The following is a 16681-nucleotide window of genomic DNA, read 5'->3' as shown; positions in this document are numbered from 1 at the left end:
TCTAAAGTTAGTAGGCCTTTATTACATAGATAAAATTGATTGACTTATTGCCCATGAATTGAAGTGAGCCTTCAACTCTCTGCCTACAGATTAGGTTGGTTTTATGTGGCGAGCAGACTCAACCATCTAATCATATGGTTGGTCTAATTGCAAGATCAGTCTCTGAGTCACCTTATTAGCATAAACTATTAATACCCCACCGCAACCCAATGAGTCACCTTGTTGGTTTAAACTATCCTGGGTTTCAAGTGCTCACCACCAGGAGAAACAAAAACATTCTTGTCACTCAGGAAAGCACAAGAATTTAGAGATTATCTACTAGGATCCAAGACAAAGGGAAAACCTGGAGTGACCAAATTTCTTACTATGTGCTGCCTCCTCCATTTGCAGTAAGCTGAACTATGTGTACTCTGTTAAATTGCTTTGGTACTAATACTCCTAGTCATACTGATGAGTCACCCTTTCTCTGGCAAGGCAGAAGTATCTTTGGAACCAAATTGCTTTTCACCATGAGAAATTGACTTGAATAGAGTTAGAACACCAAATTACAACTTTAATGGCTACATGCTGAGCAAATTAAACCAAACAGCTCAAATCACTTGATGTTAGTAAATGGTTTTACTCCTATAATATTTTTAACTTATGAAATTGGCATTTAAATCATCATATCCAGAGCACACTTACTCTAAATATTCTGAGCATGTTTTAATCCCTTTTACTTCCGTGATCTATCTCTAAATCCATCCTCCACAAATTCGCAAAATTTGCTTTCACCTTCTTCACTCTGACTCCTCCAAAATCATAACGACCACGCAAACAAGTGGTGGGTGCTAAAACGTGTGATGTGTTTGGAATATGAAAAGCTCTAGCAGCCTTACCGGTCCATCAGATTCAGGAGCACTTTTCTGTTTTGCATGAACTCTGCCTACCATTGTTTAGTAGACTACGAGGACAGTTTGGGGCCTGCTGGTTGGATAACTTTTTCATATACAGTTTTTAAATTTAAGGCAAATCTTAGTTATTGTGTTTCCATTATGGTTGGGTACAGCTGTGAATACTTAACATCTTTTTTGTTTAAAAAAATGGTTTTGTTGTAATGAACTAGAAGAATGTTACTGAGAATTTTAAAACCTTAATTGTATCAGTAGAGAGAGCAACATCTGTTCTCCCATCTAACTCCATTCTGTGGGCTCCCCATTGCTTTGGGGGCTTTCTCCAAGTTTTGTATGTTATTAAAAATAAGCTATTACGTTTAAAAAACAAAGAAACCTTATTCAATGTGCCAAAATCTTTAGAACTAAATTAATGTAATTTAATGTTTGTCTCATGCTAGTGTTAGCATGAATTACTTGCTTAATTTGAAGAATAAAAATGAAAACTAGATGATGTGATAAACATTCATTGTCTTAGAAATACAGTTTATAGTAAGTCAAGGAATGGCACCCCATATTTGTGTAACCTTTATATCCTATTTTCCGTATCAAAGAAGTAGCATAAATATTGTGGAAATAAAATAAACATGAGTTTTTGTCTTCATAATACAAAACAATTTTGTATCACGGATCCCTGAATTATCCCATTGTTCTTTAACTGTTTGACATTTGATTATCATCTCACCTAATTATTATAAGCCAATTCAATTTTAACTATGAATTATAGGCAGTTTCCTTCCAAGCAATTTTAAGCTTTACATGTACTTGTCATTATTTCTGTGAAGCACTTTCTGCTTTATAAACAAGAATTTGACTAATAGATGATACACTCAGTCAGTTTCTAAACATAGGAACAAACCTCATATTCCTTACTTCTGAAGTCTTGATTACTGAGCTATTAAAAACGTAAATCCGTGCTCCACAGTCCTAGAGTTCTGAAATTTCCATTACATACAAGCAAAGAAGATGAATTAAACTCAAAGGGTAGATATCAACTATTTCTCTAGAGAGACCACATGAGACTTTTAGTCCTTTACCCTGACATAACTTCGGAAACCTGCTCCTGTAAGATATTTCTGTGATTTCAGTATTGGTTAATCATAGTAAAATAAGTGATTTGTTCCTTTTTCTGTAAGTCCAGTACAGTTCGGTCTTGCAGTGTTTATCTTCCTGGAAACTGTGCAAGTGGAATTAGGGCTTAGAGACATCAGTGCTGCTTGCTCACCTGAAAAGACCAGTGCTTCAAAAGACAGCTTCCACTTTAAATAATTTATATGAAATTCTAACATTTAACTAAAAATTTTAATAATTTCTTAAGTGACTGTTAACTTTCCTTTTAATTTCCCTTCACACTCTCATGCTTATGAGCTGTTTAAACTTTTTTATTAATTTAGTGGTACTAACTCAAAGTAAAAATGCTTTTGTGTAGAAAAATTGATTGTTTTTTGTATGTTTGGTTTACATAATATCTTCATGTGACTACTTTTTCATATCTTCCTTAACTCATATCCATATTGTTTTACCAGAGCCCCAAATTTTACTTTGGCTAAATCTGAAAGTCAAATAATTTTAAGAAAGCAAATTATTCGAAGTATGTTTTACCACTCCAGAATTAAGCAACACTGTAACTAAGTGGAGCAAAATAGATTTTGTTTAACTTTTAGCCGTCTATTCTTCTGCCTGTTTTCTGTAGAATATATTCTGCCTAATGCTTATCTTTTTCTGTTTGCTTTCTGTTTCTGCTCTTTGGAATGGCTTTTTCCCCATTAGCTTTCTCCAAGCCCTACACCTGCCACTCAGAGTCCCAAGAAACCTCCAGCAAAGGACCCATTAGCGGATCTTAACATCAAGGATTTCTTATAAACAATTTAAGGTATCTAATGTGGGCTTGTATTAATAATTACATAATGCTTAGCTATTTCAGATATTTGTTACTTCTGCATTTTAAACAGCTATATAGAATAATAATTTGAATGGTTAGAGTTTTAAATTTTATATCAAAACTATCAATGATTTTTATTGTCTTATAAATTTATAAAACTCAGAAGGAGAGAAATCTCCAAGTACCCCTTATTCTGGAAAGCAGAGATTACAGTGATAAAGCAAAAAAGTTGTTCAAGCTACTTGATAAGTTAGAAGATTACTACTTTAGCAGATGATGACTAGAATTTATAGAAGGCTAACATTTATAACGTTGCATTTAGAAATCACCTAAGAATGTATGCTGTATAATCATTGTTTCGTGTATCTGTATTTTACCTAATAAAGCTTGTTTTATTAGCCTTTGTATTCCTCCTTTCCACACCCCTAGACTGGGGACTGAGCCCAGGGTCTTCAAACTGAGCTACATCTTCAGGCCCTTTTTCATGTTTTATTTTGAGACAGGATCTTGCCTCTCTGCCCAGGCTAGTCTCCAACCTTCAGGCCTCCTGCCTCAGCCTCCCAGATTCCAGCCCATCTGGAATCAAGAAGAATTTTAAATTTCCAGCATTCTACTTTTAAATTTCATCAACTTCATCTATATTATAAGATTATTTATAGTGATCTTATGAGCAAAAATTTTATAAAGTTTACTATTAACCCAGCATTTAGCATAGTGAGTAGGTTCTTAAAAATTACTTGCTTGGTAAAACTGCTTTTCATTCACACAATATGTTTTACATTCACTTTGAAGTGAATGATTAACTCCTTTGATCTTTTCAGTAGGAGAGCAAAACTTGTGTTTAAAATTAGACTATTAGATATTTTTACTCTGTTTGTAGCCATAGGAAGTGATTAAGTGATTTGTCCGGGATTGTGCGGAAGGAGAGCAAGAATGTAGACGCTTCTGGATCACATTCCATTAGGAATGTGTGCTGCCTTAGTTATGGTCCTTTAGTGTTCCTTTATCGTACATCTATTGCCAGCATTTATTAAAACTTTCTCTAATACCTACTATTTGTCAAATCCTTAATCATGATTATTTTTCTTACATAAGCAAAGTAATACATCATCTTAAGCCTTGAGCTGTCAAGCACGTCATTTCTCCTTGTGCCCAGTTTTTCTGTTCCACGTGGATTGAGCTACTGTAGGCATAAATAAGACCGTGAGCGCTTATTTCAAGTAGTTAGTGTCAAGTATAAACAAGGAAACTGCATGGAGCTGCCTTTTCTCCACTTCTTACTTGATACATGTTGCTCTCATGGCATCCAGGAACTTTGATAAGCACCACAAACAAAGATGTTTTAGACAGTCCCTCCCTTAGGCATTCACAGCCCAGAGACAGACAGACACAGATTTTACGAGAAAAAGGTACCATCGTGGCTAAACCTTGAGATCTCAACAAAGATTTCCTGGCCAAAAGGATCTATGAACAAAGTGCAGAGTGATGTGAGAGAAGGCATTGGGCATCTGGGTTGTCTCCGGCTCATCTCTCGTTTGTTTAACTATTCACTAAGTGACTCACCAACACTAACAAAATAAAAACAAACAAAAAAACCGGAAATTACTTCCCTGACACCTTTTTTATTGCCCATTTTTAAAGGTTAGCCGACTTAATTGATACTGAATATTCTATGACTAAGATTGCTGGGAAGTATCTAAATTTCAAAATTTTGCTGATATAATGTTTGTCTAAGATAAAACTATAAATAGAACAAATTTTTTAAAGTTCCCAAGCTGCCATTTTAAGCCCATTTTAAAGAATTGTGAAAAGTATACGAGTGTGAAAAGGTGTTTGTGGTAACTGAGAAGTAAAATTTGGAAAGTAAAATGTTTAAGGAGTATGTAAGTCTATGTAGTAACCCAGCTACTTTTTCTTTACAGCTGCAATTTTTGTGACTGAACAGGAAAAATCAAATGAATTTGGAGACTTCAAATAAGATAATGCTCAGAGTTTCAAAGTGAGCCACCAGTACCAAAACCAGTGCTTACTCATAACTTCTCTTCCAAAACGTGTAGCACAACTGTGAAAGTGAACATTAGGAATGTGTACCACCTTAGCTGTTATCCCTACTCTCGAAATTGTAGTGTATTTGGGTTACTTGTGTGTTGTATGATGTAACCAATGAATGGATGTTTCTGACGCCTTTAGTGCTTTTCTGGACCTTGCCCACGGATGGATGGCACAGATGTTGTGTGGAGAGCCATTTGGAAAGATGTGTCTGTGTTTTTGAAGGTTTTGATGTATATATAACTCTTAATTGAGTTCAGGACAAACCCTGAACTCTCCCTATCAATTCTCTTTTCTTCTGTATCTCTGTTACAAGCGTAATGTGATAATATCAGATAGTAAGGAAAACACTCTTAAATAAACAAAACTGTTTTTGGTGTGGAGTACAGTTTTCCAATCACAGAAACTTCAACTGTTGTGAGAAATGTTTATTTTTGTGGCACTGTATATGTTAAGAAATTTTATTTTAAAAAATATAAAGGGTAACATCCATAATATTTCTCCTTGAAGCTACCTTATCAAGAATGAAAAATTATGTGGAAAGAATTCCATATTTATCACTGCTATATTAAAATATATATTTTAATTATATTTGACAGGTTTTGTGTCTAAATTGACCTATTTATTCATTCTTGATTAAATGCACTGAAAAGTTAAGGGTCTGTTTCTGTCATGTCCATGAAAATGCAATTAGAGATGTGCTATTTAAGTGATTATGAAACCACTCAAGATATATCTGTAATTTAAAGATTATTGCAAATATTTTTACTTCATTGTGGATTTTATGTACATCTCTGTTCATTTAGTATTTCTTTGTGTATTCTATAGACTAGCGTTTTTCATCCTTCAATTGAGCTCAAACTATGTTTTGTTGTACCATTGTGATTAGGATTTAAACTAATACAGAGAACTGTATCCTGTACATACTGTATTCTTTGATTTTTAATTTGTTGTCATACTGTCTGTGCTGATGGCTTGGCTTAAGATTTTGATGCATATATGAGGTCACTGTTGATCAGTGTTGCTAGTGGCTTGGCAGCTCTTCGTAAAAGCATATTGGGTTGGAAAGGCATTTGCCTATTTTTCAAATCATTTAATAGATGTATGGTACCATTTAAAAGTGGTTGTATCTGAATTTACTGTGGGGATAACATACACTGTAATGGGGAAAAATTACCTAAAACCAATTTCAAAATGGCTTTTCTTTGTATTTCGGTTTAAAAACCCAGTGCATGTACGCCCTCTGAGATGCAATAAACACCTTGAACAAAGAAAATGCAAATACAACTTTTCTCTATTTGGTAACATTTTAAGGAAAAGATCTGTGCACAGCAACACAGAATAGTGAAAAATTTTAAATATTTGAGTTGAGAAAAGCTATATATGCCAGTACAGTTCATTATTTTTCAATACATTTAAAAAGGGAAAAATCAGTTTTAATGAACTGTCATTAAGTTTAGGATCCCTCGGCTACTTTCAAGTGCATTAAAGTTCCATATTCCAAAATACATGTTAGGCCAGGAATTTAGCTCAGTGTCTTAAGTGCTTTCCTGGCAAGTGTGAGGTCACAATTCCTGGTACAAAAAAAAAAATACATATATATATATGTATGTATGTATATATATGTATATGTATATATACATATACATATATATATACATACATATATATATGTATGTATATATATATACGCACACATACATACATACATACAGTTTCAGGGTGAAGTTTCTTTTAAAACATGCAATTAAAGTCTCATAATAGTTTTCACAAGAATCTTCCTTGGAAGATCAAAAATAATATGCCCTTTAATTTTAATGTACAAATATACTTGCACACACATTATTCTCACACAAACTCTGTATTAGCCTATTTTAATAACATTGGATGACTTTAGCCCTATAAGATTGTCACAACATCTCAAAAAGTAGTCCAGTCCTGGGGCTGCTTGGGATAGTTCAGTGGTAGAGTGCGTGCCCAGCTTTGCAGGGAGGGCTCTAGATTCAGTAATCACCAGTGGAAAAAGAAAAATCCAGTCTCAGATACGAGTATTTCCTATAAGAAGCATATTTTATGTCTACTTTTAAATTGTCTTTCCTTTAGTTACATGTCTTAAAAACTTTCAGAAGCTAGGATCTGATCCATGTGATACAATTTTTTTTCATGCTGTTCATTGAACCCAGGGCCTCTCACATGCATAAGCAAGTACTTTATCACCTGGCTACATCCCCAGCCCTGTTTGTCGCTCTGTTCATTGTTTTGAGACATTATCTCACTAAGTTGCCCAGGCTGGTCTTGAGCTCATGATCCTCCTGCCTCAGTTGTCAAGCTTCTGGGGTTTACAAGTATATGGTATCACATGTAGCTTGCAGTATGTTTTTATGTATTTCAGTTTAACTACACATTGTTTTGAGGTCATATTATAATAAAGATTTAAGGAGTATTGAGGTTTGGAAGAGGAGGACATGAAGAGAGAAATGAGAACTCAATTCTCAGAAAAATTGGATAAAGATCTCTTCCTGGCCCTTAAATAGTCACCTTACCAGTGTATCTTCAAATTTTTGTTGTTGGGGAAAAGTCCTTGTTTTGGTGTGGTGATTGCATGTTTTGTTTAATTTAATTTTGTTTTGTTTTGTTAAATAGAAGCAGTTGAAAATCAAAATGAAAACTAGATATGGCTGTGCATCCCTGTAATCCGAGCTGCAAGAAAGCCTGAGGTAGGAGGATCACGTAATAGTCATGTCAGGTAGTTGTTGAAATTTTCACTGCATGCAGACTTGTAAGAGTATATGTGTTTACTGTTGTTGTAAAAACAACTTTGACAACACAGTATTGTAAAAATAATTCTAACCTCACAGACCTCACCAAAGTACTGGCAATGAACCTAAGTATTGGTATAAACTTATGGCACACATACCACAGCTATTTGTTATAGAAAACTCTAAAAGGTTCGCCATCACTGATCTAAGGGATCCGCTGGGCATGCTTGGAGAAACACCACTTTATTTCTAAAGGAATTGTTACATTTGCTAGTTAATTCCACTCATGTGCGTGATGCAACAGTCTATGAGCCTAATAGCCGCACTACCACCACCATGTGCTGGGCACCTCTCCGAATGCCTGCCTTCAGGGCCCCACTTCACTTTTTAAGTGACTCAGGCTGATGCAAGAATATTTGTCGTGTCCATACCACACAGAAGCAGATCTCTGTTCAAGCACCCACTGTTAGCCCAGGCAGCAAACTAAACTTCTCTGCAGTTTTCTCAGCTGAAGAATGGGGAGCATTTCTGTCTATGTATGCATTATTAAATGAGATAATGAGTGGAAAATGCTTGGCACAAAGCAGTGCTCGGTAAATACTGCTGGTTTTACTTTTTAAAATTATTATGGTTATCTTTAATCAATTGTACTAAAGGATAAAGAAGATGAAAGTATTAAAATAGTAACTGATAATAGTATCTCTTAATAACTCACAGTCACCGGAGTGCTAAATGTGCTTTGAAATTTAGTCAGTGTGTTTGCTCCACACATAAACACATCTACTCAACCCAGAGTGGGAATGATGCACCACCAACTGGAAAATGGTATCTGAACCAGGCATAGGCAGTCTTGAGCAGAGCTTAAACTCCGTTTTCTGGAACCTTCTTTGTCACAGTTCTGATGACTGCTTTTAAATACATAAATGATGATAATTGGTGCTTATGACAGTGACACAGCTGAAAGTTTTCCTACTTAGAAATCAAAGTTTAATGAATGAATTATGTTACTGACAGTGATGTTCTTAACCAAGAAAATATTTAGTGATGAATTAGACTGATATGAAAGATGCTGTTAAAGATAAAAATACCTACATTATCAGTGTGATCCATCAGAGTTTGAGGCTGGACATACTTTTGAACAAGTCTGTGCTACAAAACTATAGCATGGAACAGCAGCAAGGCCTGTAGAAAGCAACACCCCAGAGAAGCAGGCCTGCTCTTAACTGGATGAGGAGAAAATCACCTAGTGATCATACTTTGTTAGTAAACTGTATTTAATACTAGATTCATCTCCAGATAGACTACATCTTTGTGGTTCATCTCTCTCCTTTGGTGCAGGGAATCTCTTTGGGGTATGTTAAATAATTTTATAATTTTAATTATATTTTTAAAGCCTAAACAGATTAAGTCTTACAATCTAAAAAGTTCAATGATGTTCCAAGGAAAGATGAAGTTACTTTTTAAATCATCTTTACTTTGAGACATGTGGATTTTAAAACTATTGAAAAGGGGCTGGGGATTTAGCTCAGCGGCATAAGCGCCTACCTTGCAAGTAGGCAATCATGAGTTTGATCCCTGGTATGGATAAAAAGGAAAAAGATAAAAATAAAATAAAACTATTGAAAAACAGGAGATGGAATTGTCATCATATATGTAATATTTCACCTGTAAATTTATGATCAAATTTTTAGAAAGTCACATTTCTCAAGGTAAAGAAAAATAGGGCTTCAAAGCTAAGTTGTAAAAAAGGCATTTCCTTTAGTTCAGAAAAGCAATTTTTAGAACAAAGTATAGTTATGACTTCCTGATTATATATTCATGATTTAACCCTAAAGCCACATCATTTTTTTTAACTTTGTCATTGCTTTCTTTAACTGGGCATTATCAACCTTTTAATTTATATGTAGTGCTGTTTAACATACCTTTCTAAGCATCAGCTCATTAGTTTTCAAGACTAGTTTTTCTGTCTTGATTGTAGTCTTACTACCTAGTCTTCCAAGTCAGGACTTTGGGTGACAGGACGTCCTCAACCTTGTGTAGTCACAAGGTTTGCCCCACATTCTGCTGTTTGCATGCTTCACAAGCTGCCCTCTCCTGCCATTCTCACTGCCATTTCCTGAGCACGGTGGCTCCACCAGCTCTTATTGGTCTCTTTGTCTCTGATTCGTATCCAAATTCATCCCATTCTGGCCTAAATGGTCCTGCCAGAAGATTCCCTCTCAAAATCCCACTTGACTGTATTACTCTGACATAAAAACTTGCATCAAAGTCTGCATGTCAAGGGATTCCATTCATAACCTGTGCAGTGGTAGCAAGCCCATGGCACGCATGCTGTGGCAGGCACATAGAGCCCTGTCAGCACACAAGCTAAGTGGCCCCAATAGCTGAGCATCAGATAACAATTACTTTTTCTAAACTAAATCTCAGTAATTGGTTTTAATTGCAGAGTTAGCACATCACTAACCTAATCCAAATCTAACTTGGAAACCTCATTTTGTGCCATCCTTTACTACTAGGAGGCACTAACCTCCTATAGCCGCAATTCCAAAGTACTGTACCAGCCACGCTGTGTAGTGTCACCCTTTCACAGCTTTCTGCAGGCTATTTCTTCTCCTAAGGATGCATTTTACTATGCTCTTGTAGGGTAGCAAACTGCAAAGCTTCCTTCAAAGCCCAACCTATGTCACCTCTTCTAAGAAACTTAACTTTTCATTGTACCTGTCCATCCTGGTAGAGCTGATTTGTTTCATTATACTCCTTATACATGTGACCCTTTCCATATGTGTGTGTTCTGACTTCCTTACTAAATTGTGAATTCCTTTGGAAGAGGTAATAGGTGCGTCCAAGATTGAACTCAATAAGTTTGTTGAGCTGTTTTGATCTAATCTATATTGTGGAATGGATTATAAATAAAAAGCAAGTGTAGTATCTAATTTCTAGGAAGTAAATAAGATTGGGTTTGTCATTGATTTATAAAATAATCATGCTTAGTTCTATAATTTTACTCATTTATCATAGAAGTATGTTACTTCTAAATTTTATTTCCATTTTATATAAACACTGAAAAGAATACTATCTATGTATTTGATAGTTTACACTGCCACTGTTTTCTCAAAGCTATTTAAAATAGGTCACAAGAAAAAAAAGATTAAAAAACAAAAACATTGAGAAAAGCATCCAACCTAGAAGAAAAAGACAACTGGGCACAGATGACAACTTCAAGAGGTTGAGATAATAATATAGAAAAGATAGGCTATGATAAAAGTTACCATGCCCTGCCTCATCATCATACAGTAGTACCTCAGTTCATGAACTTAATTCTTTCCACGATCCTTGTTGCTTGAACTGTGGAATGAATTCTGCTACCAGAATCATGGGAAGAATTAAATTTGTAAACCGAGGTACCACTGTAATTAGTTGGAGATCTTAATCAAATACAGATTTGTGAGCTCTACTCTTGTGAGATTCTAGGGCCAGTTTTGGTGGGACTCTGGAACCTGGCTTTCTAAAATAATGCTCTTCAATGGTGGTGAACCTATGGCACGTGTGCTACAGCAGGCTGTTTGTTATCACTGAAAGCTCTGAAAGGTTTATCAGCCCTGCTCTAGGTCATTTCTATAACGGCCAAATTTGGGAGTCACTAGGTGGAGAGAAAATCACTGCGGTATAATAAAGGCTCAGTGTGTGGCACTGTTAGAATGTTATACTTGGTTCTCCAAAAGAGAATTTCTACATAAAAATAGAAAAAGCATAGAGTATTTTACCTAAGAATTGAGAAAGTTACTAGTCATAAAAAGGTGGTCCTGTGACATTAAGCCATACTGCCTTCCACCAAAAACCCAGCTGTACTTTGGACATATAGACGCTGCTATTTGTGGGCCAATTACTGCTAAAGACATCCATTCATGGAGCCACATCACTCACATACTGAGCACATGAAGTGGTACAGCTGTTCAATTGTTGGGTACAATAGTGTGACTTATTTTCCCAGGCCACAAAGAAAGCCACTTAAGTAAATGTACAGGCAGAATACTAAATTTATGCCTGTCTCAGAAATACCACACTTCTACTTTTAAGCAATGTCAATAAAATATGAGCATATCTAATTTTTTAAAATTAAAAAACAGCATTTTATAGATGTTATAAAAATACTTTAACCATCGTGTCTTCTGTGACTATTAACTGTAAATTTCTCGAACTGAACCAGTCAAAATAGTTTTAAGAAAAACAGTAGTATCTTCCTTAACCTTTTCTCTGGTATACTCTAGTAGGTTCTTTTCTTTGATACCCTGAAGTCTATGTTGATTTGCCATCTGGAGTGTGAATAAAGAGTAGTTTAAATTCAGAGTAAAGCAAAAACTATAAAAATGCAGAATGTTTCAAGTTGCATCACTCAGTGGAGGACAGGGGTTAGTAAAGGAAAGGCGTTTAATCCCGGAAGGCAGGCCAGCTGAAAGAGAGTGAGTCTGCACCCTGTGCCTCTCCATTATATCCCGAAGAGCGGGCCAAGAAGAAGAGAGTGTACACTTTGTACCCCTTTATTACATCCTGGAGGGAGGACCAGCTGGAGGAGAATGAGTTTGTGATCCAGGCCTCATCTATTGCAGCATGGAGGGTGAGCCAGCTGGAACAGTGTAAGACCCAAGCTTAGACCCAGGACAACAGCCCAGCACGCAGATGCACACACATCTCTGGAAGATGAAGTGTGAGGCCAGTAATGTGGAAGCATCTGAAACAGCCACAAGAAGATAGCAGTTGGACTCTGCAGAGCTCCACTGACAGAAGACCAGTCCCAGCCCCCACATCCAGAGGCCATGATCAGGTCCATATCCAGCACATCTCTGGGACGCAACAAGGACATTATCACAGAACTGTAAAAACCAGAAGAAGAAACAACATAGACACCCCTGCGAGCCCACCAGCCACCATCAGGGACCAATAACCAGTGCTGGTAAGGAAAACCAGCCAGCCAAGCTCCCACATACCTGCTGCCATTGGGGGAGCCTCAGTGTAGCCGCACATGTCTGGAGAAGCCAGCCCTGCAATTTACAGCCTCCCTGAGAACCTACGATAAGAGAAATCCAGGTATCTGACCCATTACCCTACACCGCAGATGGGAAGCCAATGTGGAAAGCACTGGGACCTCACACCTGGCTCATCTGGAGGAACCCAGGGAAATGTCAAGATGAAAGAGCAAAAGGCAATTTTAGACCTTCAGACCACACGGAATGAGTCTAGGAACACAGAAACAGAAGAAATTACTGAAAGGACAGAACAACTTCATGAGACTGTGAAAGTAATCGGATCAGAAATAATATCTCAGAGAAAAGAACAAATAACAAATATAATGAAAGAAATGCTGAGCAAGGGCTGGGGAGTTAGCTCAGTGGCATAAGTGCCTGCCTGGCAAGCACAAAATGAGTTCAATCCCTGGTACTCTGGTACCAAAAAAAAAAAAAAAAAAAAAAAAAAAAAAAAAGCTGAGCATATCTAAGGAAGATACAGACAAAAAAGAGGAGCATTGGAAAGTGATAGAAATTTGCAATGAATAATACAGAAAAGAACTACAATGCATGAAACAGATTCAAAGATATATTCAGAAAATTAAAAACTCCATTGAAAGCTGACAAAACTGCTTGAAAGGCTTTCAGACCTTGAAGACAGAATTGCAGTTAGCAATCACAAGAGGAAAGATCTCTTAAAAAATAACAGAAACAAGGAAATAATTCAACAGCTGTAGGACAACACAAAGAAGAATAATTTAAGTCTGGCCAGTGTCAGGAAAAATTAGGGATCAACACAAATGACACAAAAAAGCTATTTACAAAAATAATAGCAGAAAAATTCCCATACATGGGAAAAGGACTTGAAATACAGATAAGTGAGGCACATAGAACTCCAGCTAGCAATAACCAAAATAAATCTACACCTAGACATATAATAATGAAGATCTCAGAAATTCAGTGCAAGAACAGACTATTAAAGGCTGTTGGAGAAGAGAAACAGATCACCTATAAAGGAAAACTCATCAGAATTACAGCAGACTTCCCAACACAAACCATTAAGTCAAGGAGAACTTGGAGTGAAGTGTTTTGAAACACTTCCAACCCACATTGATATATGCTGCAAAACTCTTTCAGAACTAATAGAGAAATAATATACTTTCGTGCTAAAGAACAACTGAAGGAATTTATGACCACCAACCAACCCTACAAAGTGTGTTGGAGGATGTTCTAGAGATAAGGTACAGATGACCATGGTTCCAGTAGCAGAAGGGAATTGCTGAGCAGGGCAGGCAGTTGGCCAGAGAGGAAGAAAAGAGGACCAGTGGCAGGAGGATAGTGTGGTAGAGATGAGCCAGTGCATATCAATCATAACCATTAATGCAGATGACTTGAACTCAAAAATAAAAAAAAAAAAACATGAGCAGAGTTGATTGGGAAACAGGATTCATCATTATGCTGTATATAACAAACACATTTGACTCAAAAGAAAATTTGTGGACTGAAGGTTGGAAGAGACAAGACAACGCTCCATGTAACAGGGACCCAGAAAAAAGCAGCAGTATTTTTCCATCAATGGAGGAATGGACAGGAAATATATGGTATTTTTATACAATAAAAAGCTACTTAGCTATAAAGAAGGATAGCCTCCAGGTTCTTGTAGGTAAATAGATGCAACCTGAGATCATGCTCATGAGTGAAATTGTTTGGACTCACTTGAGTGAGCATTATGTTGTCTCCCTAGTATAAAAACTGAAGGAATTAGTGGCATCCAAAATGTGTAATAGATACTGTGAAGGTGAACGGGGAAGAAATGTCTAAAAAGGGAAAGTGGTAGCCATTGTTAATTTCCTATTACCTTGTTTTGAAGTCCTGTATTCCGTAATTTTGTTTTGTTTGGTTTTATTGTTTTGTTTTGTTAGATTCCATTGTATTGGCAGCTGTTTTGAAGCTAACAAGATGTATTATGGCATCCATTGTTGATTTCCTGTTATCCTGTTTGGAAGTTCTGTATCAGTTTGTTTTGTTTTGATTGGTTTTATTCTGTTCTATTTTTTTATTTTATTTTGTCTTATGGTATGGGCAGCTATTTTGAAGATAACTTGAGGCACTATGGTAGCCATTGTTGATTTCCTATTACCTTGTTTTGAAGTACTGTATCACTCTCATTGTTTTGATTGACTTCTGTTTCATTTTGTTTGATTTTATTCTCTTTAAAATTTGTTTAAAAAATGGAAAGACATTTAGCACAACATGAAGTTTTCCATCATTAACTTGCAGAAATAGGAGCCAAAATGTCCCTGAGTCACTGATATTCTGTCTTTGATATTAAAATTTCAAAGATTTCTTTTTTCTAGGAATAACAGTAAAAATTAGCTACCGCCTAGTGTGTACAACTATAATCACACCACTCTGGGAGGCTGAGACAGGAGGACTGCAAGCCAGGGCAACTTAGCAAGACCTTATTTCAAAAGATAAAAAGGGTTTGTGATGTAGCTCAATCCCCAGAACTGAAAAAAAACTAAAATTATCTATGCATGGGGACATGTATCTGTAGTCCCAGCTACTTAAAAAGCTGAAGTAGGAGAAATTTTTGATATATTTTTTGAGGCCAGCATAGTAGTTTAGCAAGAACTCACTTTAAGAAAAAATCCAAGGGTGAAAGTCTGTCCATAACTCTGAGCTTGATAATTGCCATGGTCCAGAAACATGCCACACCCCTTTGATATGTTATAGTGTGATAGTAATGATATTACTCCTCTATAGTAATGATATTAAGAGGTGGAACCTCAGGAAAGTGACAAGATCCTGAGGTGAGTGTCCACCCATCATAAATAAGATTATTTCTCTGATAGAAGGAACCTGAGCAAGTTTGTTCAACTCCCATTACATGAAGACAGAGGAAGCAGTCATCATCTGTGACAAGCAGGCACTCAATAGTCACTGAATCAGCTGACACCTTTTTCCCAACCTCCTGAACTGTGAGCAATCTGTTTCCACATTTTATTAATTCTCAGGCTAAGATATTTTGCAGCCAAAAATGGGCCAAGATTGTAATACATACATTTAAATCTTTTTCAAAATAAACTGAGAAACATATCAAAAAAGAAAAATACTATCAAAAAAGAAAAAACTAAGTTGATTCTGCCCACACATGTCTACCTGGGCAAGGGGGGAAATGTAATTTAGGTAAAGAAAAAAAAAAACTCCAAGATCATAAACCTTACTTGTTTTGTAAAGTTATTTAAATTGAACCAGTGAAAGATTCTCAAAGCCATACATTGTGTAACCCTTTGGACACAATAGACACATGAGTGTGTGAGGATGGGTAGCTAAGTGAAGCTAACTTAACTTTTAAATATTATGAGAATAACAGAAAAAGTATGTGAAACAAAACTTTCTGCGAGAACTTTGGACCATTGCTCCCAGCAGTTAGGAGCCCGCCCAGCTTCTTTAAACACCATAGGAGGCACAGAAGGTCCCTGTGGGCCTGACTGGGCCATGCCCAGTGACCGTCAATCAGTCCTGGGTAGCTGAGAGCACACTACATGATTTCCAGCATGACTGTGGGAAGCTTTGGAACATCATTCGAAACCCAGAAATATAGGAAAATGACAAAACGAAAAACCAAAATGCAAACCTCCAGTCTATCCCAAGCAAGCCTAGGAGCCACGTACATAGAAAAAAATAGAAGCCATACACCTGAAATGCCTGAAATGATAACGACTGAAAGAACTCCGGGAAGCTATAAAAGTACTCAAATCAGAAGTAATCTCCCAGGTAAAAAAAGATATGGTAAATGTAATGAAAGAAATGCTGAACACATCTCCAGAAGACATAGTTAAAAAATTAGATGAACAATGCAAAAAGATGGAAACCCTGAATGAAAATATAAGAAACAAACAATACATGAAGCAGATTCAAAAGAGATATACAAGAAATCAAAAATTAGATTGAAAGTTGGCAAAATTGCCTCAGTGAAAGTGGAGATAGAAATTCAGACTTCAAAAACAAGATTGCAGCTAGTGAACAGGAAAGGAAAGATCTTTTAAAAAT

At 36.3% G+C, this 16681-nt stretch overlaps 1 protein-coding gene across 7 annotated transcripts in view; it reads left to right on the top strand.

Annotated features, from left to right (window-relative positions):
- Positions 1–6139, top strand: part of Snap91 (synaptosome associated protein 91) — a 110864-nt gene extending 104725 nt beyond the window's left edge. For all 7 annotated transcript variants that reach the window (XM_063233148.1, XM_063233146.1, XM_063233145.1 and 4 more), the window contains 2 exons: positions 2703–2805; positions 4737–6139. In XM_063233148.1, coding sequence (XP_063089218.1) covers positions 2703–2795 — 93 coding nt within the window. In that variant the 3' untranslated portion in view covers positions 2796–2805; positions 4737–6139. The remainder of the gene's footprint in view (positions 1–2702; positions 2806–4736) is intronic.
- Positions 6140–16681: the final 10542 nt, after the last annotated feature.

This window comes from Cavia porcellus, unplaced genomic scaffold, assembly GCF_034190915.1.
Source record: "Cavia porcellus strain 051 isolate PalLab524CR breed Dunkin Hartley unplaced genomic scaffold, mCavPor4.1 scaffold_22, whole genome shotgun sequence".
Lineage (NCBI taxonomy): Eukaryota > Metazoa > Chordata > Mammalia > Rodentia > Caviidae > Cavia > Cavia porcellus.
Note: the sequence above shows the minus strand (reverse complement) of the source record. Positions and strands in the feature narration are given on the sequence as shown.